At 44.5% G+C, this 25,273-nt stretch overlaps 1 protein-coding gene across 2 annotated transcripts in view; it reads left to right on the top strand.

Annotated features, from left to right (window-relative positions):
* Positions 1-6,143: 6,143 nt before the first annotated feature.
* Positions 6,144-25,273, top strand: part of LOC138638294 (arylacetamide deacetylase-like) — a 168,904-nt gene continuing 149,774 nt past the window's right edge. The window contains exon 1 of one of the 2 annotated variants that reach the window (XM_069727496.1): positions 6,144-6,415. In XM_069727496.1, coding sequence (XP_069583597.1) covers positions 6,278-6,415 — 138 coding nt within the window. In that variant the 5' untranslated portion in view covers positions 6,144-6,277. The remainder of the gene's footprint in view (positions 6,416-25,273) is intronic. The other variant, XM_069727497.1, reaches the window with a different exon arrangement.

The raw sequence follows: 25,273 nt of genomic DNA, 5'->3' as shown, positions 1-25,273 counted from the left end.
ATGGTTCAGCGGAGGAGGACAACTGTAATAAGTGGCTCAGACAGACTGAGTAGTCCTAAAATAAAACAGTTGGCTGAATGCAGTTCCAAATTGGTAACAGGAGTACACAGGCGGCATAGCTTGGTTCAGCGGAGGACAACTGTAATAAGTGGCTCAGACAGACAAAGTAGGCCTAAAATATAAAAATTAGGCTAATGTCAGTTCAAAATTTGTTTGAGTAGTACACATGCGGCATAGCTTTGTTAAGCGGAGGACAGTTGTAATGTGTGGCACAGACAGACATACAGACAGAGGCCTAAAATTAAAAAAGGTGGTTTCATGCAGTTCAAAACTGCCAGCAGGATTAACCAGGTGGCCTAGCTTGTTTCAGCGGGGGACAGTTGTAATGTGTGGCGCAGACAGACAGACAGACAGAGGCCTAAAATAAAAAAAGGTGGCTAAATGCAGTTCGAAACTGCTAGCAGGAATAACCAGGTGGCCCAGCTTGCTTCAGGGGGCGGCAGTTGTAATGTGTGGCACAGACAGACAGACAGAGGCCTAAAATAAAAAAAGGTGGCTTTATGCAGTTCAAAACTGCTACCAGGACTAACCAGGCGGCCTAGCTTATTTCAGGGGGGGACAGTTGTAATGTGTGGCGCAGGCAGACAGACAGACAGAGGCCTAAAATAAAAAAGGTGGCTTCATGCAGTTCAAAACTGCTAGCAGGACTAACCAGGCGGCTTAGCTTGTTTCAGGGGGGACAGTTGTAATGTGTGGCGCAGGCAGACAGACAGACAGAGGCCTAAAATAAAAAAGGTGGCTTCATGCAGTTCAAAACTGCTAGCAGGCCTAACCAGTCGGCCTAGCTTGTTTCAGGGGGGGACAGTTGTAATGTGTGGCGCAGACAGACAGACAGACATACAGACAGAGACCTAAAATAAAAAAAGTGGCTTCCTGCAGTTCAAAACTGCTAGCAGGACTAACCAGGTGGCCTAGCTTGTTTCAGGGGGGGGCGGGGACAGTTGTAATGTGTGGCACAGACAGACAGACAGAGGCCTAAAATAAAAAAAGTGGCTTCATGCAGTTCAAAACTGCTACCAGGACTAACCAGGTGGCCTAGCTTGTGTCAGGGGGGGACAGTTGTAATGTGTGGCACAGACAGACAGACAGAGGCCTAAAATAAAAAAAAAAAAAAGGTGGCTTCATGCAGTTTAAAACTGCTAGCAGGACTAACCAGGCGGCCTAGCTTGTTTCAGGGGGGGACAGTTGTAATGTGTGGCGCAGACAGACAGACAGACAGACAGAGGCCCAAAATAAAAAAAGGTGGCTTCATGCAGCTCTCCCATGCACCCAAACAGTGGTTTACCTCCACATATGGGGTATCAGAGTACTCAGGACAAATTGTGCAACAACTTTTTGATTCCAATTTCTTCTCTTACCATTGGGAAAATATAAAATTGGGGGCGAAAAGATAATTTTTGTGGAAAAAAATGATTTTTTTATTTTTACGGTTCTGCATTATAAACTTCTGTGAAGCACTTGGTGGGTCAAAGTGCTCACCACACCTCTAGATAAGTTCCTTAGGGGGTCTACTTTCCAAAATGGTGTCACTTATGGGGGGTTTCAATGTTTAGGCATATCAGTGGCTCTCCAAACGCAGCATGGCGTCCCATCTCAATTCCAGTCAATTTTGCATTGAAAAGTCAAATGGCGCTCCTTCGCTTCCGAGCTCTGTCATGCGCCCAAACAGTCGTTTACCTCCACTTATGGGGTATCTGCGTACTCAGGACAAATTGTACAACAACATTTGGCGTCCATTTTCTCCTGTAACCCTTGGTAAAATAAAACAAATTGGAGCTGAAGTAAATTTTTTGTGAAAAAAAGTTAAATGTTAATTTTTATTTAAACATTCCAAAAATTCCTGTGAAACACCTGAAGGGTTAATAAACTTCTTGAATATGGTTTTGAGAACCTTAAGGGGTGCAGTTTTTAGAATGGTGTCACACTTGGGAATTTTCTATCATATAGACCCCTCAAAATGACTTCAAATGAGATGTGGTCCCTAAAATAAAATGGTGTTGAAAAAATGCGAAATTGCTGGTCAACTTTAAGGGTATGTGCACACGTCAGGTTTTTTTCCTGACAAAATCCTGAGAATTCTGCCAGAAATTCGCGTTTTTTTGCGCGGATTTCTTGCGGAATTTGCGCGTTTTTTGCGCGTTTTTTGCGCGGATTTTTTGCGGATTTTTTGCGTTTTTTTTTTTTCCTGAATGTCATTTTTGCTATGGAATCCGCAAAAAATCCGCAAAAAGAATGAGCATGTCCGTTCTTTTTGCAGAATGCGTTTTTTTTGCGGAAAAAAATGCTTACATCTGCACAAAAAATGCGGAATGCATTCTAAAAGATAGGATGCATAATGTTAGCATTTTTTACCGGATTTATAGAGTTTTTATTGCGAAATTCCAAAATTGTGCTGATGTAAAGTAGACATGTGGGAAATGTTACTTATTAAGTATTTTGTGTGACATATCTCAGTGATTTAATTGCATAAAAATTCAAAGTTGGAAAATTGCGAAATTTTCAAAATTTTCGCCAAATTTCCGTTTTTTTCACAAATAAACGCAGGTAATATCAAAGAAATTTTACCACTATCATGAAGAACAATATGTCACGAGAAAACAATGTCAGAATCACCGGGATCCGTTGAAGCGTTCCAGAGTTATAACCTCATAAAGGGACAGTGGTCAGAATTGTAAAAATTGGCCCGGTCCATAACGTGCAAACCACCCTTGGGGGTAAAGGGGTTAAAAAATTGCCACACTGCACTCATCCTACTATGGAATACCTTTTCAGGCTTTCCACGCCGTGCTACTGTCACCGGATTGCAACGCTGTCCTACACCTGTTGTGGTTTGTCACACGTTTTGGGCCTGATGCGGACCTGCCAGATGACAGCTTTGCGATGTAGATGGCTGCTGAAGATCATCCTCCTCCGCTTCTGAGCTACAGGCAGCGGCACCCTCTTTCCCCAATGGCTGCCAATCTGGGTCAACAACTGGGTCATCTATCACCTCCTCTTCAATGTCATGTGCACCGTCCTCTGTGTCACCGTGTAAGGTGCTATAGCGTTCGGGACTGGGGACCATAGTCTCATCAGGGTCAGATTCGGGCTCAGTACACTACGAGGGCAAAGTAGTGATCTGAGTCAAAGGAACAGCATAACAATCAAGCTGTGGCTGTGCACTCCATGTCCGATTCATCCTGTAATGGGCTTTTAACAATTTCCCTCTCTAACCCAGGCACGGTATGTGTAAAGAGCTCCATGGAGTAAAGTGTAGTGTTGCCTGAAGAATCGCTGGGTTTAGATTTCGAAGCTTCTGAAGAGGAGGTGAAAGAGCTAGAGGCTGAGTCAGCAATTAAAGCCAAAACTTGTTCCTACTGCTCCGGCTTTAAAAGCTGTTTTCCAACTCCCACATAAGGGAGCCTTCGAGGCCTTGTGTAGCCAGACGATGACGCTGCCGCAACACCTCGAGTCTTTGGTGCTATCTTGCTTTTCCCAACGACCGCCCACGGCCTCTTCCACCAGACTTAATCATTTTTGCGGAAATGTTACCAAAATAACAACCGTTATATGCTACTGTTAAACAAGGTAGAAGGTGTATATTAACTTTTGGAGAATTTATATCTCCCTTTTTTGGCGGGAAGACTGCAGGAAAAAACAGGCCCTGTGTATTACACAACACAATGTACAAGGCAGAACGTGGCTGGCAGATATATGCCAAACAGAACTCACGTAGATCCACTTAGTGGCAATTTAAAGCTCCCTTTTTTTGTGGGGGAGACTGCAGGAAAAAACAGGCCCTGTCTATTACACTACACAATGTACAAGGCAGAACGTGGCTGGCAGATATAGCAAAAATACAAGGGCTGTAGTAGAATTTCAATCTCCCTACAATGATCAAAGGACAAGTATGGCAGCAATAAAAAGCACTGCTGCACACAAAAGAGTGTGAACAAAGAAACAAGAGAACTGTGCAGAAAGAAGCAACAGGATTTTTGCTTTTAAAAAAGCAGTTGGTTTGCACAGCGGCGTACAAACAGCAATGCAGCTATCAGGGAGCCTTAAGGTACCGTAACACTTAGCGACGCTGCAGCGATACCGACAACGATCCGGATCGCTGCAGCGTCGCTGTTTGGTCGCTGGAGAGCTGTCACACAGACCGCTCTCCAGCGACCAACGATGCCGGTAACCAGGGTAAACATCGGGTAACTAATTGCAGGGCCGCGCTTAGTAACCCGACGTTTACCCTGGTTACCATCCTAAAAGTAAAAAAAACATACAGTACATACTTACCTACAGCCGTCTGTCCTCCAGCGCTGTGCTCTGCTCTCCTCCTGTACTGTCTGTGTGAGCACAGCGGCCGGAAAGCAGAGCGGTGACGTCACCGCTCTGCATTCCGGCTGACCGACGCTCACAGCCAGTACAGGAGGAGTGCAGAGCACAGCGCTGGAGGACAGACGGCTGTAGGTAAGTATGTACTGTTTGTTTTTTTTACTTTTACTATGGTAACCAGGGTAAACATCGGGTAACTAAGCGCGGCCCTGCGCTTAGTTACCCGATGTTTACCCTGGTTACCAGTGAAGACATCGCTGAATCGGTGTCACACACGCCAATTCAGCGATGTCTGCGGGGAGTCCAGCGACGAAATAAAGTTCTGGACTTTCTTCCCCGACCAGCGACAGCACAGCAGGGGCCTGATCGCTGCTGCCTGTCACACTGGACGATATCGCTAGCCAGGACTCTGCAACGTCACGGATCGCTAGCGATATCGTCTAGTGTGACGGTACCATTAGAATGCAGCCTAATAAGCTACAGAGCTGATGCACCAAAAGAAAAACTCTACTGTCCCTGCAAAGAAAAGGTGGTGTTGGACAGTGGAAATCGCTATAGCACAAGCGGTTTGGGGGTTAATCTTCCCTCCCTAAGTATATCCCTGCTTCTGATGAAGCTGCAGCAACCTCTCCCTATGCTCAGATCGGCAGAAGTAAGATGGCGGTCGGAGTGCACGCCCCTTTATAGCCCCTGTGATGCCGCAGAAAGCAAGCCAATCATTGCAATGCCCTTCTCTAAGATGGTGGGGACCGAGACCTATGTCATCACGCTGCCCACACGCTGCGTGCTCCTTCATTGGCTGTGAAATTGTGCTTAAAGCATCATACGAAACGCGACTTTGGCGCGAAGGTCGCCGACCTCATAGCCGATCCCACAGTGGGATCGGGTTGGGTTTCACGAAACCTGACTTTGCCAAAAGTTGGCAATTTTTTAAATTGTCTGATCCGTTTCGCTCAACCCTACTTATGACCATGTGATATTTCAGTTTTTATTTTTTTAAGATTGGGTGCAGAGTGTACATTAATGAGATAAAAAATGAACTTTTTTGAATTTACCAAATGGCTGCAATGAAACAAAAAGAGAAAAATATAAAGGGGTCTGAATACTTTCCGTACCCACTGTATATATACCCAACTGACACACTTTCCTCAAACAACTTCCCTGATGAAACTGTGCTGCGCAGCAATCCATATTGGGTGTTTGGGTTAATACACAAAAGGGTCTTCCATTGGTGATACTTATTGCTATTACATCATGTATTTCTTATGGCTTATTTTGTTTGTTTAGGGCTGTCTGGTTTATATTCATGCTTGAACCTTGATACTAATCCATGTTGCTCCCCTGATACAGGCTTCTATGTGAGCTTGCCTGTGCTATTATAAAACTTGGTATTCAGGTCTATATTCTAATTGTGGACAAGCTGGTGGTTCTGTATTGCACATAGCATTTTACAGTCTAGACTTTTTTTTCTGTATCGCAGTTTGTTTTGTAATATAAGTGAGTGATCCTGGTGGCCCACCGAAGTAGTCATGATGGAACACTGGGGGCTTAAATAGTCAAGTAAATATACTTTGTAAAATTAATAGATTATATATTAATGTATAGTCAAGTCATAGTTATCTATGTAAATACGTATTAAACTATTTGACATTCCCACATTGTACACACATTGTATAGTCTTATTTTGGCTCTTTTCCAAGGAAAGGAATCAGATTGTATTTTCCTGTTTGAGGTATATAGGAGGCACTGAATGCAGTTTCTCTTTAAAGACTGCAGAGGAGATCAGATTAGGAATGGGCTCAGCCCAAAGTTAATAGCTTGGACCTATCAGTGTCTGCTGCTGACTTATAAGAGTCAGTGCAAGGAAGATTCAATCACTTGACAGAAGTGGATACTGTTGTTAGTCATGGCATGGAAATCCCTGTGCTTTGTGCTTCTGCCCCTGCTGCTGGCATATTATATTTATGAACCTTTACCAGATAACATGGAGGAGAAATGGAAAGTTATGTTGATTGATGCAACTTTTAGAAGTCTTGGGCATTTGGTAAGATATTTACTTTTCCCCCCCTTTTTTTTAATTGCTATCTTGATATGTTTGTGTTTTCAGCAGCTTCTGAATGCTTATAGAATGTGAATATTCTAGTGCCTGCAAGGAGGATTTATAAATACTGCACGAACATGATAGTTGGTAGGAAATCTAGTTGCTATGTCCCAATATGTTATATCACCTTTTGTAATGTAACGTCACTTTCTTACAGAGCTGCACACAGATGGCCACTTCTCCTTATGTAACCATCCAGAGCTAAAATAAAAACAAAACAAGATTTTCTAGCCAGAAGTGGAGACAATAGCAAAGGCTGATTACAATTCACCTAATGACTTAAACAGTAGTCTTTCTAAGAAAACTTTAGCTCACTATACTGCTATTTTTTTATTAATAATTTCCCTTGACACATGAGCATTGATCGCTCACCACTCTGGAATATGCATTTTTAACAGTGGAAAAAAAACTTGTAAGACTTGCCAAATCCTTAGAATGTATTGGATATCTATCTATCTCAGATATGCGTGTTTTTTAATTTAAAAAAAAAAAAAAAATAAAAAAAAAAAAATAATAATAATAATAATAATAATCCTGAGTTCTGTAAGTTCTTATTCCTTTTTGGATCCGGACACTTACAGGCACTGTCCTGACATTCAGGCCAGCATCACAATGCTGTCTCCAGAGGTGCCTGCTAATGAAATACTAAAAATCTATAGAAAACAGTGGGGTCAAAGGGGAAGTATGAAATGCACATTGATTAAATTCTAAATGTCTATTTAATGCAGTAATTTATTCTCTTATCTAATATGCTTTAAATGAGACTCTAGCATTCCCTCTCTACTCGCGCTGCTTTATTTAATTTTACCACTAGTTTGATTACAAACTTCTGCCCCTTCCTAGAATGTGACAACTTTTGGGTGGACCACCAAGCCCAATGTGTCTATAGGCAACCTCAGCATCTTTACCGCGTTTTTGTTTCGTTTATGAAGGAGGGACTCTTAGTCAGGCCGGGGACACACACAACGTATAAAAAAATGGTCCGTTTATGACGTACGAGAATCGCACAAATGTTACCAAAACAGTGATCCGTGTGCAGTGCGAGGATGCGATTTTCTCGCACCAAATGATCCGTGTGACATCCGTATGGCATCCGTATGGTGAGATTTTCTCACACACTTGCAAAATGAGCAAATAATGGCTGAGCCTTTCCTGTCACCTGCCCAATGCCTGAGAATTTCTCGCAAGTCACACTGATGGTCCGTGTGCTGTGCTATTTTTTTCTCACCCCCATAGACTTTCATTAGCGATTCTCGGCCGAGAAACGCTGACAATCGCAGCATGCTGCGATTTCACTCGGATCCTGAATACGGCCGAGAAAATATCGGATGATGGGAGCTGCCCCATAGATTAACATTGGGGCGAGTGCTATGCGATTTTTTTTTTTTTTTTTTTGCATTGCACTCGTCCGTATTACGGTCTAGTGTGACCCCGGCCTCACAGAGCCTATTTTACGAGGGGCATCAGATGGCATTAATGTTCTTAAAGGGCCATTACAGTGGGTCTCCTTTACTGTTATTGACTATGCATTGAGTGGCTGGGCTTCCAAAAATTATGACGCACTCAATACACCTTTCACGAGACGTACTTTGGGCCTCCTGAGAAAAAATGTTGCATTGAATGCACGGCCTGGCCTGTCTCCGTTACATGCACCCCAGTAACCCTTTGAAACCACGTACTGGATGGCCACATGAAGCAAAAGTTCATGTTGTTGCTGGCTGTAATTTGCACCACAATCCCTCTGGGAAGAAACGTGAAGGAGGGTCTCATTAAATAAAAAGTCACATTAAAAAGGAGCGCTTCACCTATACTTGGAATGCCCATACATTAACCCCTTCATGACCATGACTCCAACAACAGTCAGAAAAGTGTATCCTGCTTTGTAGAAATAGTAGATATCGGAGATCACAGAATATGAGAACTTAGAAGTCATTTTAGAATTTTAATAAATACACAGAATTGTTGTGAGACCAAGTGCAGATATATGTGATGCATTTATCTCTTAAGGTATTGCAAGCTTCCTAATTGTCTTAAAAAGATTGTAAATCCCAAAAATAAAAGATTTTGTAACGGCAATTCCCATAAGTCTAATCTAATCATTGGGGATCCCATCTCTACACCTCCGAGCAATCAGCTGTTATAACTCAAAAAAACTGCTGGTATTTAATATTTCACATACTTTAACCCCTTCATGACCCAGCCTATTTTGACCTTAAAGACCTTGCCGTTTTTTGCAATTCTGACCAGTGTCCCTTTATGAGGTAATAACTCAGGAACGCTTCAACGGATCCTAGCGGTTCTGAGATTGTTTTTTCGTGACATATTGGGCTTCATGTTAGTGGTAAATTTAGGTCAATAAATTCTGCGTTTATTTGTGATAAAAACGGAAATTTGGCAAAAATTTTGAAATTTTATTCTGTTAAACCAGAGATATGTGACACAAAATAGTTAATAAATAACATTTCCCACATGTTTACTTTACATCAGCACAATTTTGGAAACAAAATTTTTTTTTTTGTTAGGAAGTTATAAGGGTTAAAATTTGACCAGCGATTTGTCATTTTTACAACGAAATTTACAAAACCATTTTTTTTAGGGACCACCTCACATTTGAAGTCAGTTTGAGGGGTCTATATGGCTGAAAATACCCAAAAGTGACACCATTCTAAAAACTGCACCCCTCAAGGTACTCAAAACCACATTCAAGAAGTTTATTAACCCTTCAGGTGCTTCACAGCAGCAGAAGCAACATGGAAGGAAAAAATGAACATTTAACTTTTTAGTCACAAAAATTATCTTTTAGCAACAATTTTTTTATTTTCCCAATGGTAAAAGGAGAAACTGAACCACGAAAGTTGTTGTCCAATTTGTCCTGAGTACGCTGATACCTCATATGTGGGGGTAAACCACTGTTTGGGCGCAGGGCTTGGAAGGGAAGGAGCGCCATTTGACTTTTTGAATCAAAAATTGGCTCCACTCTTTAGCGGACACCATGTCACGTTTGGAGAGCACCCGTGTGCCTAAAAATTGGAGCTCCCCCACAAGTGACCCCATTTTGGAAACTGGACCCCCCAAGGAACTTATCTAGATGCATAGTGAGCACTTTGAACCCCCAGGTGCTTCACAAATTGATCTGTAAAAATGAAAAAGTACTTTTTCACAAAAAAATTCTTTTAGCCTCAATTTTTTCATTTTCACATGGGCAGTAGGATAAAATAAATCATAAAATATGTTGGGCAATTTCTCCCGAGTACGTCGATGCCTCATATGTGGGGGTAAACCACTGTTTGGGCGCACGTCAGGGCTCAGAAGGGAAGTAGTGACTTTTGAAATGCAGACTTTGATGGAATGGTCTGTGGGTGTCAAGTTGCGTTTGCAGAGCCCCTGGTGTGCCTAAACAGTAGAAACCCCCCACAAGTGACCCCATTTTAGAAACTAGACCCCCCAAGGAACTTATCTAGATATGTGGTGAGCACTTTGAACCCCCAAGTGCTTTACAGACGTTTACAACGCAGAGCCGTGAAAATAAAAAATCATTTTTCTTTCCTCAAAAATGATGTTTTAGCAAGCATTTTTTTATTTTCACAAGGGTAACAGGAGAAATTGGACCCCAGTAATTGTTGCGCAGTTTGTCCTGAGTATGCTGGTACCCCATATGTGGGGGTAAACCACTGTTTGGGTACACGTCAGGGCTCGGAAGTGAGGGAGCACCATTTGACTTTTTGAATACGAGATTGGCTGGAATCAATGGTGGCGCCATGTTGCGTTTGGAGACCCCTGATGTGCCTAAACAGTGGTAACCCCTCAATTCTACTTCCAACCCTAACCCTAAGGCTATGTGCCCACGTTGCGGATTCGTGTGAGATATTTCCGCACCATTTTTGAAAAATCCGCGGGTAAAAGGCACTGCATTTTACCTGCGGATTTCCAGTGTTTTTTGTGCGGATTTCACCTGCGGATTCCTATTGAGGAACAGGTGTAATTCGCTGCGGAATCCGCACAAAGAATTGACATGCTGCGGAAAATACAACGCAGCGTTTCCGCGCGGTATTTTCCGCACCATGGGCACAGCGGATTTGGGTTTTCATATGTTTACATGGTACTGTAAACCTGATGGAACACTGCTGCGAATCCGCAGCGGCCAATCCGCAGCCAAATCCGCACAGTGTGCACATAGCCTAATTCTAAAGGTATGTGCACACGCTGCGGAAAACGCTGCGGATCAGCAGCAGTTTCCCATGAGTTTACAGTTCAATGTAAACCTATGGGAAACAAAAATCGCTGTACACATGCTGCGGAAAAACTGCACGGAAACGCAGTTTACATTCCGCAGCATGTCGCTTCTTTGTGCGGATTCCGCAGCGGTTTTACATCTGCTCCAATAGAAAATCGCAGTTGTAAAACCGCAGTGAAATGGGCAGAAAAAAACGCGGTAAATCCGCAGCGGTTTAGCACTGCGGATTTATCAAACCCGCAGCGGAAAAATCCGCAGAGGACCAGAATACGTGTGCACAATACCGAAACCCTAACCCTATTCTAACATTAGTGGGAAAAAAATTTCTTTATTTTTTTATTGTCCCTACCTATGGGGGGGGGGGGGGGGTCATTTATTATTTTTTTTTTTTTTTATTTTGATCACTGAGAGATTATATCTCAGTGATCAAAATGCACTTTGGAACGAATCTGCCGGCCGGCAGATTCGGCGGGCGCACTGCGCATTCACCTGCCATTTTGGAAGATGGCGGCGCCCAGGGAGAAGACGGACGGGACCCCGGCTGGATTGGTAAGTATGGTGGGGGGGGGACCACGGGGGGGGGGGGGGGCGATCGGTGGGGTGGGGGCACATTAGTATTTTCAGCCATGGCCGATGATATTTCAACATCGGCCATGGCTGGATTGTAATATTTCACCAGTTATAATAGGTGAAATATTACAAATCGCTCTGATTGGCAGTTTCACTTTCAACAGCCAATCAGAGCGATCGTAGCCACGAGGGGGTGAAGCCACCCCCCCCCTGGGCTAAACTACCGCTCCCCCTGTCCCTGCAGATCGGGTGAAATTGGAGTTAACCCTTTCACCCGATCTGCAGGGACGCGATCTTTCCATGACGCCACATAGGCGTCATGGGTCGGATTGGCACCGACTTTCATGACGCCTACGTGGTGTCATGGGTCGGGAAGGGGTTAAGTCTATAGGCTAACAAACATTTCCCCCTGTGGGGTACAACATTTTTATTTCTGGTATTTACGGGCATCATAAACACCCTTGCACAAAAATTGAGTGACTTTTGCATCACAGAATACGCTCACCCTGGTTTTCAAGTGGCTGTGGATAAAGCAGATCACCAAATAGACAAAATCAGAAAGCATATACCCATGTGTGGTTGTGAAGAGGTGCATGAAGATACATCTCCCCAAAAAAGACAATATATTTGAGGTTGTTTTGCTGTTTTCATTTGGTGGTGTACAGAAGTCTTGCCCATTCCAGCTCTTGTTCATTTTTATATAAGAGCTAGCCTGTCAACATTTTCAGTTGACAGGCGGATGCGCTTATCCGTTATAATTCCACTAGCGGCACTAAAAACCCGCTTTGACAGAACATTAGCAGCAGGGCAGGCCAGGACCTCCAAGGCGTAGAGAGCCAGTTCATGCCACGTGTCCAGCTTGGATACCCAATAATTAAAAGGCATAGAGGAATCACGGAGGATGTTTGTACGATTAGCAAAGTACTCCCTCAGCATCTTCCCAAACATTGCACTTCTTGTGACAGCACCCCTTGCCTCTGTGCCAGCCCGATGGGAGGGTCTGAACTGTCCCATAACTTTGCCATTGTACATCTTTCTCGCCTGTACTCCTTGGTTGTACAACAAACTGACGTCTGCTGCCAGCTTTCTCAGATGGAAATTTTTTATTTATTTTTTTCTAGTAATTCCACTACAAGGGCCCTCTAGTACTGCACCATTTTAGGACACCTGTCTGCCTCTGGAAGAAGAGATTGAAAGTGCTCCTTGTAACGTGGGTCTAGAAGTGTCACAAACCAGTAAGGCTATGTGCACAGGTTGCGGATTGTGTGGCTTTTTCCACACTTTTTGCAAAATCCGCAGGTAAACCATGCTGTGGATTACCCACGGTTTTACACCTGCGGATTCCTATTGAGGAGCAGGTGTAAACCGCTGCGGAAATCCACACAAAGAATTGTCATGCTGCGGAATTCCACACAAAGAATTGTCATGCTGCGGAAAAAACAACGCTGCGTTGCCGCACTTTTTTTTTTTTTTTTTTTTTTTCCGCAGCATGTGCACTGCAGATTGTTTTCCATATGTTTAACCCCTTCCCGACCCTTGACGCATACGCTGCGTCATGAAAGTCGGTGCCATTCCGACCCATGACGCAGCATATGCGTCATGGAAAGATCGCGTCCCTGCAGGCCGGGTGAAAGGGTTAACTCCCATTTCACCCGATCTGCAGGGACAGGGGGAGTGGTAGTTTAGCCCAGGGGGGGTGGCTTCACCCCCTCGTGGCTACGATCGCTCTGATTGGCAGTTTCACTTTCAACAGCCAATCAGAGCGATTTGTAATATTTCACCTATTATAACTGGTGAAATATTACAATCCAGCCATGGCCGATGCTGCAATATCATCGGCCATGGCTGGACACACTAATGTGCACCCACTCCACTCCTCCGATCGCCCCCCCGATCTGCGGTCTGCTCCCCTCGGTCCTGTGCTCCGCTCCCCCGTCCTCCTGCCCGCTCCCCCCCATGCTCCAATCACACCCCCCGTGCTCCAATCCACCCCCCCGTGTTCCGGTCCACCCCCCCCCGTGCTCCGACGCCCCCCCGTGCCCTGATCCCCCCCCTTATACTTACCTGGCCTCCCGGGGACCGTCCGTCTTCTTTCCTGGGCGCCGCCATCTTCCAAAATGGTGGGCGCATGTGCAGTGCGCCTGCCGAATTTGCCGGCCGGCAGATTCGTTCCAGAGTGAATTTTGATCACTGAGATAGGTTATATCCCCCCCCCCCTTTGTCACCCCCATAGGTAGGGACAATAAAAAAAATAATTTTATTTTTTTTTTTCCACTAAGGTTGGGGTAAGAACTAGGGGTAGGGTTAGGGTTTCGGTATGTGCACACGTATTCTGTTCCCCTGCGGATTTTTCCGCTGCGGATTTGATAAATCTGCAGTGCTAAACCGCTGCGGATTTATGGCGGATTTACCATGTTTTTTCTGCGCATTTCAATGCGGTTTTACAACAGCGATTTTCTATTTGAGCAGTTGTAAAACCGCTGCGGAATCCGCAGAAAGAAATGACATGCTGCGGAATGTAAACCGCTGCGTTTCCGTGCAGTTTTTCCGCAGCATGTGTACAGCGATTTTTGTTTCCCATAGGTTTACATTGAACTGTAAACTCATGGGAAACTGCTGCGGATCCGCAGCGTTTTCCGCAGCGTGTGCACATACCTTTAGAATTAGGCTATGTGCGGATTGGCCGCTGCGGATCCGCAGCAGTGTTCCATCAGGTTTACAGTACCATGTAAACATATGGAAAGCCAAATCCGCTGTGCCCATGGTGCGGAAAATACCGCGCGTGAACGCTGCGTTGTATTTTCCGCAGCATGTCAATTCTTTGTGCGGATTCCGCAGCGTTTTACACCTGTTCCTCAATAGGAATCCGCAGGTGAAATCCGGACAAAAAACACTGTAAATCCGCAGGTAAAACGCAGTGCCTTTTACCCGCGGATTTTTCAAAAATGGTGCTGAAAAATCTCATACGAATCCGCAACGTTGGCACATAGCCTTAGGGCTAGGGTTGGGTTGGAATTAGGGTTGGGGTTAGGGTTGTGATTAGGGTTACGGCTACAGTTGGGATAAGGGTTAGGGGTGTGTTGGAGGTAGAATTGAGGGGTTTCCACTGTCTAGGCACATCAGGGGGTCTCCAAACGCAACATGGCGCCACCATTAATTCCAGCCAATCTTGTATTCAAAAAGTCAAATGGTGCTCCCTCACTTCCGAGCCCCGACGTGCACCCAAACAGTGTTTTACCCCCACATATGGGGTACCAGCGTACTCAGGACAAACTGCGCAACAATTACTGGGGTCCAATTTCTCCTGTTACCCTTGTGAAAATAAAGAAATGCTTGCTAAAACATCATTTTTGAGGAAAGAAAAATGATTTTTTATTTTCACGGCTCTGCGTTGTAAACATCTGTGAAGCACTTGGGGGTTCAAAGTGCTCACAACATATCTAGATAAGTTCCTTGGGGGGCCTAGTTTCTAAAATGGGGTCACTTGTGGGGGGTTTCTACTGTTTAGGCACACCAGGGGCTCTGCAAACGCAATGTGACGCCCGCAGACTATTCCATCAAAGTCTGCATTTCAAAAGTCACTACTTCCCTTCTGACCCCACGACGTGTGCCCAAACAGTGGTTTACCCCCACACATGGGGTATCAGCGTACTCAGGAGAAACTGGACAACAACTATTGGGGTCAAATTTCTCCTTTTACCCTTTGTAAAATAATAAATTGCAGGCTAAAATATCATTTTTGAGAAAATATATTTTTTATTTTTTTATTTTCATGGCTCTGCGTTATAAACTTCTGTGAAGCACTTGGGGGTTCTAAGTCCTCACCACACATCTAGATTAGTTCCTTTGGGGGTCTAGTTTCCAAAATGGTGTCATTTCTGGGGGATCTCCAATGTTTAGGCACACAGGGGCTCTCCAAACGTGACATGGTGTCCGCTAATGATTGGAGCTAATTTTCCATTTAAAAAGCCAAATGGCGTGCCATCCCTTCCGAGCCCTGCCGTGCGCCCAAACAGTGGTTTACCCCCACATATGGGGTATCAGCGTACTCGGGACAAACTGGACAACAATATTTGGGGTCCAATTTCTCCTATTATCCTTGGCAAAATAGGAAATTCCAGGCTAAAAAATCATTTTTGAGGAAAGAAAAATTATTTTTTATTTTCATGGCTCTGCGTTATAAACTTCTGTGAAGCACCTGGGGGTTTAAAGTGCTCAATATGCATCTAGATAAGTTCCTTGGGGGGTCTAGTTTCCAAAATGGTGTCACTTGTGGGGGAGCGCCAATGTTTAGGCACACAGGAGCTCTCCAAACGCGACATGGTGTCCGCTAACGATGGAAATAATTTTCCATTCAAAAAGTCAAATGGCGCTCCTTCCCTTCCAAGCCTTACCATGTGCCCAAACAGTGGTTTACCCCCCCATGTGAGGTATTGTTGTACTCAGGAGAAATTGCCCAACAAATTTTAGGATCCATTTTATCCTGTTTCCCATGTGAAAATGAAAAAATTGAGGCTAAAAATTTTTTTGTGAAAAAAAAGTACTTTTTCATTGTTACGGATCAATTTGTGAAGCACCTGGGGGTTTAAAGTGCTCACTATGCATCTAGATAAGTTCCTTGGGGCGTCTAGTTTCCAAAATGGGGTCACTTGTGGGGGAGATCCAATTTTTAGGCACACGGGGGCTCTCCAAACGTGACATGGTGTCCGCTAAAGAGTGGAGCCAATTTTTCATTCAAAAAGTCAAATGGCGCTCCTTCCCTTCCAAGCCCTGCCGTGCGCCCAAACAGTGGTTTACCCCCACATATGAGGTATCAGCGTACTCAGGACAAATTGGACAACAACTTTCGTGGTTCAGTTTCTCCTTTTACCATTGGGAAAATAAAAAAATTGTTGCTAAAAGATAATTTTTGTGACTAAAAAGTTAAATGTTCATTTTTTCCTTCCATGTTGCTTCTGCTGCTGTGAAGCACCTGAAGGGTTAATAAACTTCTTGAATGTGGTTTTGAGTACCTTGAGGGGTGCAGTTTTTAGAATGGTGTCACTTTTGGGTATTTTCAGCCATATAGACCCCTCAAACTGACTTCAAATGTGAGGTGGTCCCTAAAAAAAAAAATGGTTTTGTAAATTTCGTTGTAAAAATAACAAATCGCTGGTCAAATTTTTTTTTTTTTTTTTTACATTTTCTTTCCAAAGAACTTTATTGGAATTTTGTGTCTTGACCTGGAGAGGAGGGGCGGGGAATAGAAAGGGAGGGGGAGGGAGGGAGGAGGGAGGGGATATGAGATAGGGAAATAAGGGAGGGCAAAGACAATACAAGACAAAAACTTTGAAGAATAGTAACAATTCAACGAAGAGTAATGCAAGGGACGCAGCCCTTGAAGGCAAATAGGCAGAATACGAATCAACATCGATGTATCTAAACAATACAAGGGGACGACCCTTGTAAGAGAACTTGTAGATATCCAACATTTACAGCTGCAAAATCGAAGTTTAGTGTGGGAAGGGAAGGAGAGAGAAGATCTTGTGAACAGTTATGTAGACATAAACCAATTTGAGAATGTTGGTTGTTCAAGGAGGATAATGCTGCTCCCATATATGCCATTTTTGGTAAAATCTGCCAAATTCATTATTGAGTAAGGCAAATTTGAGCTCTAGCTCTCTGTGTTGCATCATGAGCTTGATGACAAAAGCTGCGTTGGGCAGAGTGGCCTTTTTCCAATGACATGCAATGGATTTTTTTGCAACCAGACAGATATGCAAGACTATACGCAGTAAGGATCTGTCAACAAGGTTGGTGTCCAAGGAGAGAAGGGCTAGTTGTGAGGAGAGTGTGAAAAGGGAACCTGACAATTTAGAGATGATTGAAGAGATTTCCAGCCAAAAGAGGGCCGCAGTGGGGCAGCTCCAAAAAATGTGTAGAAGGTCACCTTTATGACCACAGTTTCTCCAACATAAGGGGGAGTTGGATGGGCTGATGTGGGACAGTCTTGCTGGGGTGTAGTACCACCTGGAGCACACCTTGAAGTGCGACTCCAGAAGGGACATTGAAATTGTAGATTGGTAAGATGCCGAAAAGGCCTCCTCCCAATCGTCTATGGAGGCGGAGAGACCTAAGGATTTTTCCCAGGTTATGAAAGCTGCGCTTTTGACCAATGATTCATCTTTATTGAAAGTATTATAAATGAACTTGTGACTCCAGAAAATAGAGTGGTTTGGATTGGATAGAATTTTTGAAGAAGACTCCGAGAATTTCAGTTTGAGGTTGAGAAACATGCTTAGGTTTTCCCTCAGTATCATATATTCAAAGAAAAGAGATGAGGGGGCATTAAATTTACTTTTTAGTGAACTGAAGTCCATGGGTTTAGACCCAGTGTAAATATCGCCAATTGTTTGAATTTTTAAGTCGGCCCATATAGGGGGTAGGGGAAGATTCAAAATTGAGTAGACAAGTGACAAGGGTAATTTGGGATGAGTGGGGCTGCTTTGAGTATTATTCCCCTTTATTAGAGTTGAAAACCAAGCGAGGGAGATCGCCTGAAAAATTGGGTGGTTATGTGTTTTGTTGTGGGAACTGGAAATAGCTTTGAGGATGATGGATTTAAGGGGTTTTCTTCCATTAATCTCTTCCTCCAAGTCGAGCCATGCAGGCTCGCTCTGGTCTGACCACCAGGGCGAGCTTTGTTTAAGTAGGAGTGTATTATAGTGGGCCATAATATTTGGGAGATCCATTCCTCCGTGGATTTTTGTCTTGTAAAGGGACCTGGTACTTGTTCTGGGCTTTTTATCATTCCAAATGTATTTATTTAGCTTTGATTGGATCTTCAACAAGGAAGGTGTGGGGATAGGAAGGGGGATACATCTCAGGATATACAAAATTTTTGGTAGGGTAAACATCTTAATTGTTAGATTTCTCCCCCACCAGGACAAACTTTTATCATTAAAAGTGGTGCAATCCTTTTTAAGTATTTCATCTATCTTCCCCAGATTTGAGGAGGCAGTCTTATCAAGGTTTTTGTTAACTATGATCCCTAAGTATGAGAATTCTTCATTGCACCACTTGAATGATATTACGTTTTTTAAGGAGTTGGTATCCTTTTTGCTGAGGTGGATGGGTAGGATGTTGGATTTTGAACCGTTAATTTTGAATTTGGAAAGGGATGCAAATTTTTCGAGTTCTTTGATAGTTTCTGTAGTGGAGACAACAGGGTTGGTTAGAGTTAAAATTATGTCGTCTGCAAATAAGCTTAGCTTATGGTGACGTTTATTGGTAAGTATGCCTGAAATGGAAGAATTTTGTCTAATGCTTTCAGCCAGAGGTTCGAGAGCCAAATTAAAGAGCAAAGGGGATAGGGGGCAACCTTGTCTAGTGCCGTTGTTGATATGGAAGGGGTCAGAGATATGGTTGTTGCAGGTGACTTTAGCTGTAGGGCCTTGATATAATGTCATGAGTGAGAAAATAAGTTTGTCGTTAAACCCAAATTTTTTGAGGGTGTGTTTGAGGAAGTTCCAATCTATACGATCAAAGGCCTTTTCAGCGTCTAAGGAAACAAAAACTGTAGGGGTTTTGAATTTATTAGCGAGTTTAATTTGGTTCAAAATCCTTCTGGTGGCGTCAGCAGGTTGCCTATTTTTTATGAACCCCATTTGATCATTGACTATTAGTCTGGGGAGGATAACGCTAAGTCTATTGGCCAGAATTTTTGAGAACAATTTGGTGTCTGAGTTCAGAAGGGATATAGGCCTATAACTACTAGTGGCCATAGGGTTGGCCGCTTGTTTTGGGATAAGGACGATTGAGGCCTCCAGCATTTCTGGAGGAAAGGAACCTGAATTGGATGCATAGTTAAATAATTTTACCAGGTGAGGTATTAAATTTGTTGCGAAGGCTTTGTAGTAAGAATTACAAAAGCCATCTGGCCCTGGGGATTTTTGCGATTTAAGGTGGTTGATGGCCTCTTCAACTTCTGAAGAGGAGAAAGGGGCCGATAGGGATTCAATTTCTTCCTTTGTAAGGGAAGGAAGGTTGACTTTGGCGAGATAGGCTTTGATGTCCGAATCTTTTGGTGGGGGTGTTGATGGGTCTAGATTTAGGTTATATAATTTAGAGTAGTATTTGGAAAATTCATTAACTATATCTTGGGGATGAGACAAGGTGGAATTATCAGAGAGGGAAGAAATTCTGTTAATTTTGTTGTGAATTCTAAATTTTTTTAATTCTATTTACCATATATTTGGTTGGCTTGTTCAGGGAGGAATATACCTTGAATTTGGAGGAATTGAGGGCTGCTTCGTAAGGTGAGAACAGGAGGGATCTTAGGTTTTGCCTAAGGGAGTTTAAGTCAGTTTGGAGTTTGGATGAGGGGGAAGGGAGGCTAATTAAAGATTTTTCCAGGTCACGAATGTCTTTTAGAAGATTTTGGATTTTTGCTCTTTTTTCCCTTTTTATTTTAGAGGATATGCTTATTAGGGTGCCTCTAATAACCGCTTTGTGGGCGCACCAATTGGTTGCGGGGTTAGTGATTTCTGGAGGGTTTTCATTGAAAAAGTGGGAGATATTATTACGGATCGTTGTCGCGTGGATGGGATCATGTATGATAAATGAGCTGCATTTCCATGCTTTAGAGTTTTTTAGGGAGGGGCCAAGGCTAATTTCTGCAGTGACAGGGGAATGATCCGACAGTGTCCTGTCCCCTATGTCCACCTTTTTGAATTTTTCGAGAGAGAAAATGTCAGATAACATCAGGTCAATCCTGGATGCTGAATGATGGACCGAAGAAAAATGAGTGTATTCTCTTGATGTGGAGTTAAGACATCTACAGGTGTCATAGAGCTCATTTTTATCCAGCCACCAATTCAGAGCCTCTGAGGCTGGTCTCAAGCCAGAGGAAGAGTCAAGCGTTTTGTCAGGGATGGTATTAAAGTCACCTAGGAAGATGAGGTTACCCTTCTTAACCTTATTGATTTTTTTTCAGGAGCTTGGACAGAAAGCTAATCTGGTTTTTATTTGGGGCGTATGTGTTAATTATGGTGCATTCTTGGCCATTAATATTACATATCAGGATGTGGTACCTACCTTTTGGATCAGCATATTCCTCAATGAACTCGAAAGGTACACTATTCCTGATCAGGGTAATCACCCCCGCTTTTTTGCTGGAGTTACAGGCCTCAAAAATATGAGAAAAGCTACGATTAAAGTAGGGGTGGTTCCCCGCCAGGAATTTTGTCTCCTGTAAGCATGCAATGTCAGTCTGAAGGCTGATCAACTCTCTCCACAAAGCATGTCTTTTTTGTGGGCTATTCAGCCCTCTAACATTGTAGGAGATTATCTTAAATGACATTTTTACAAGTAGAACCACAAGAACTGATGTAACCTAGGAGGAAACAAGCATAGATCGAAACGGTAATACAGAGACCTGAATAGAACTCTTCTCTAGTATATCTACAAATCAGCCGAAACTTGGTGGGTACCTAGTGAGAAGAAAAATTAGAACAGAACTGGTAGGTCCACAGAACTACCTAAAAGAAGAAGAAAGGGGGTTAGTGCACGTGGGCGGGATTAAGGGGTTTGTCCCAAAATATGATGAGGGAAAAAGGAGACCCCTTACAATAGAGCTTAACCACATATGTATAATATAAACGATCAACGGCTCAGTGATCTGACGAAGTCCATTCCTTCCTCGACCGAATAGATCGGGATGATTTTTTCCCGAAAGGAAACAAGAAGTTTGAGCGGGAAGCCCCATCTATATTTTATGCCTTTGTCGCGGAGGGCTGATGTGACAGGCCTGAACTCTCTGCGACCCTCCAGGGTGTCTTTGGAAAAATCGGGAAAAACCTTCAGATTTTTGTAAGGGTCTGGGAATGATTTTTTCTCCCTCAGGTAAGAGAGAATGGCTTCTTTAGTCTTGAAGAAATGAACTTTGAGAATGGTGTCTCTTGGTAAATCAGCTGGGACTTTAGGAGGTTTTGGCAGACGGTGGGCCCTGTCAATTGTTAGGTCTAAGTCTGATAGGTCAGGCAAGGCTGATTTAAATATGCCTTTTATATGTTGAGATAACTGGTCTTGAGGCACGTCTTCAGGGATTCCCCTGATCTTTAAGTTATTCCTTCTACTTCTGTCCTCCAAATCGGCCATCTTGGAGCGTAAGTTTTTCAATTCAGTGCTAACTCGGTCAAATTCGTCAAATGAGATTGATGACCTGTGTTCAAGCCTGTTGATCCTTTCCTCATGTTTGGATAGTTGTCTGTCTATGTTGTCTAATTTGTCATCTAATTTGTCACAGTATTTTTGGAAGTTAATATCCATTTCCGTCTTTAGTGTTTTGACGGCGATATTTAATCTTTCGTCCATTTTAGATGCTAATCTGTCAAGTAAATTTTCGTAGTCTGGTGGATTAGAGCTTACGCAGGGGCCTGGGTTGTCGTATTTAATTTTGCTCTTCATGGGGGCTGGATTAGGAGAAGTGTCACTAGAGTCAATCTCGTCTTCTACTTCTGAGTAATTTCCTGTGGATGTGTACTTCTCGCTTATTGCGCCTGGGTTCGATCTTTTTAGGCTAGACGATGAGTCCATTTTTGTTGGGGAAGGTTTACTGGTTGGAGATTTGCAAAAAGACTCGTATTCTAGAAGGTTAGGTAGGTCTCTCCTAGGGGATCTGGATCTGGGCCTAGGAGATGTGAAGGAATTATGCCTGGTTTTTTCCTGGTCTCTGCGACTTAGGGTTTTTTCCTGTTTTTGGCTGTATTGGGATCTTAGTGGCGCGGACATGGCGGTTTTTCCTTTGGGTTTAGTGCCGCTCATTTTAGCAGATAAGAGGTGTAGAAGCCGTTAGTGCCTTGGCTGAAATTTATTTTAGAGTATTAGAGTTGGATACAATGGCACTGAATTTCAACCTTTTCCCCTTAGTTATCTGTTAGTGTAGGAAATACTGCTTCTTATTACAAAAGGTCAGAGGGGAAAATACTGTGAGAGACTCTAGACAGGTTAAATTTTACCCTTCGCCACGACAGCACCCCACATGAGAGAGAGGGATCCGCCCATAGGAACAGGAAACCTACAGAATAAAAGGAGGCGGTCCCCTCTCCTCCTCAGTTTAGGTTTCCTGTTCCTACAGGGACCCGGCTTACCTACAGATGAAGAGGATCCCTGGGCCATGCACCCGCCTGCGCCGGTTTCTGTGGGAACGGCAGGGGCTGCGGTACCAGAAGCAGCGGCGGGGGAGCCCCTGCTTGCAGCCTCCCCCCTCGTCTGGCCAAACATCCACGGTCCGGGTCCGGTCACCGTAGGTCCGGCCGGCACTGTGAGGACGCGCGCGCTGCAGCGGCCGGCTTAATAGCCTCTGGCGGCCGCATGGTGGTGAGAGCGGCGCGTCTAACCCGGAAGTCGCGGGAGTTAGGAGCCCTATATGGATGCAATATAGCAGCTAATAGGTGGATCTCCAGATTCATAAAATCTTGTGAACGTAGTAAACCGGTCCATATTCCCCGTCTACCTCCGTGGGATTTAAATCTAGTATTAGAGGCCTTAACAAGCTCTCCATTTGAACCATTAGATTCAATACCTTTAAAAATCCTAACATATAAAGTAGCCTTACTAGTAGCCCTAACCTCAGCTAGACGGGTTAGTGACATCCAGGCCCTATCAGTAGACCCACCTTTCTTACTGATATTTCATGATCGGATAGTCCTGAAACCAGACCCCTCATACCTCCCTAAGGTAGCGTCCACCTACCACAGGTCACAAGAAATATTTCTCCCTTCCTTTTTTGATTCACCTGTAACTCCAGAACATCATAAGTTCCACACCTTAGATGTCAGAAGAGCCATCCTGACTTATATAGAAAGGTGTCAGACATGGAGGGAGAGTAGGGCTCTGTTTATCTCCTTTCAGGGCCACAAGAAAGGACATGGGGTCACGAGAGCTACCATATCTCGGTGGATCAGAGAGGCTATCTGCTTGGCCTATACGTCAAAAGGCGAGATTCCTCCAGTGGGTATAAAAGCGCACTCAACACGAGCCATGGCTTCCTCCTGGGCGGAACAAGCAGATGTACCGATCCATTTAATATGTAAGGCTGCAACTTGGTCTACACCTTCTACCTTCTACAACCATTATAGACTTGATCTGTCCACGTCTTCTGATCTGACCTTTGGTAGAGCTGTTCTTAATACAGTAATCCCACCCAAATAATGACTCTCTGAAAATCTCTCATGTGGGGTGCTGTCGTGGCGAAGGGTAAAAAGCCGGATTACGTACCGGTAATGCTCTTTTAATGAGTCCACGACAGCACCCATGTATTACCCTCCCTAAATTATGCACAGCTCTTTCCTTTAAGGTCACAAATAATGGTTGTATAGAGTTAAGAAATTTATGTGACTGAATAAGAATGAATACTAACACTTTTGCGGTTCCCCTTTTTATACTCTGTAACTAAACTGAGGAGGAGAGGGGACCGCCTCCTTTTATTCTGTAGGTTTCCTGTTCCTATGGGCGGATCCCTCTCTCTCATGTGGGGTGCTGTCGTGGACTCATTAAAAGAGCATTACCGGTACGTAATCCGGCTTTTTTTTTTTTTTTTTTTTTTTTTTTTTTTTTTTTTTAACTGAGCTTGAGATTTAGAGCTATTGCTCTCTGTCAGTCTAGGGAACAAACAACAAAATGGCCCCTGCGTATGAATTCCTGGATGGTGTTGCCGGGACTACTTTCTATAGGCAGCTATTATGGGATCTTGAGTCTTTAGTTTACTGTTTGTTTAATACTTTATTTATTAAGTGGACGATTGTAATGAGGGATAATAATGTCCTCTGGTTATGGGGAGTTTTTGTGCTTGTAGGGAGGCTTAGTGTTTAGAAAGGAGGAGTGAAGGGGGATCGAACCGGTGCCCCACCAGGGCTGTGCTCCAGGGGATACCAGTTGGCTTATGAGGGTATGGAGCGGTTCCCTTATAGCTGGGGCACAGCTAGTAGCCGAGCCACCAGAGTGAAGGGGCGGCTTAGCGTGTCTGTGCTCAGTGCGGGGGGATCAGGAGGGATCAGGAGCTGGAGCGGTTACCTGTCACGGAGCTGTTGCGGCTCCGTATCTATCAGCGCCGCTCAGCTCAGCTTCTCAGTCGCCGGTAAAGTCCTCGGCAGAGCCTGCGATGCAGGGGCGGAGCTTCGGGTCCCCGTCTGAGACCGGAGCTCCGGTACCTGCCTCCTTGTGTGTGCGGTCCGGGTCTCCTATTTCGGGAGCGTCGGCCGGGAGAACTTCTGGCCGTCGCTGCAGGGGGAGAGATCGCCGCCGCTGCGGCTCTGCACTATCAGTCGGCGCCTGACAGGCGCTGGTGGTGGAGTCCCGGCGGTGCTGTTCCCGGCGTGGAGGGAGACTTCTGTCTTCTTCCACCGCCGAAGCTCCGGAGCTGGTCTTCTGGGGGTGGATGCTGTCTTCTGCCGGGGAAGCCGGCCGGCCTTCTGTGTGTTGAATGTAGACGCCGCTGCAGCTCCGCTCTCCCTGCCCGCAATTAGCGGTCGCTGAGGGCGGATCTCCGGCGGCTCTGCAAGCCCGGGAGAGGGGACTACTTTGGCTGCAGGCTTTGGCTGGTGCTGGGGTCCAAATGGTCTGAGCCTTACTTTTGTTTGCTCCTGTGTCCGGGGGTCGGTCGTGGGGACCCTGGAAGGGTAGGATGAGTCCGCTGGGGGAGTTTATCCCTGGGTACAGGAGGCAGAGATTCCTCCTAACAGCGCGGATGAATCCACTGGGCGGCAGGCCTGAGGCCTAGATGAGCTGGTGCAGCTTTGGGGCTTGGGAGCCCTAAATGTGGAATTTTTGCTCCAGAACTTAGTTGGAGGGGGTCTCTGATGAATCAGCTGAAGTTGAAAGCGGTCTGTGTGGCATGGGGGTCTCCTGAATGCGATGAAAGTAGCTTAAATGGGACAAAACCCCAGGAGCTCCCTCTTCACAGGTGCTTCTCCATCAGCACCGAAGCCACGCCCCCCGCTGGTCAAATTTTAACCCTT

This window comes from Ranitomeya imitator, chromosome 5, assembly GCF_032444005.1.
Source record: "Ranitomeya imitator isolate aRanImi1 chromosome 5, aRanImi1.pri, whole genome shotgun sequence".
NCBI classification, from domain to species: domain Eukaryota; kingdom Metazoa; phylum Chordata; class Amphibia; order Anura; family Dendrobatidae; genus Ranitomeya; species Ranitomeya imitator.
The sequence above is the reverse complement of the archived record's forward strand: the minus strand, read 5'-3'. Positions and strand labels throughout refer to the sequence as shown.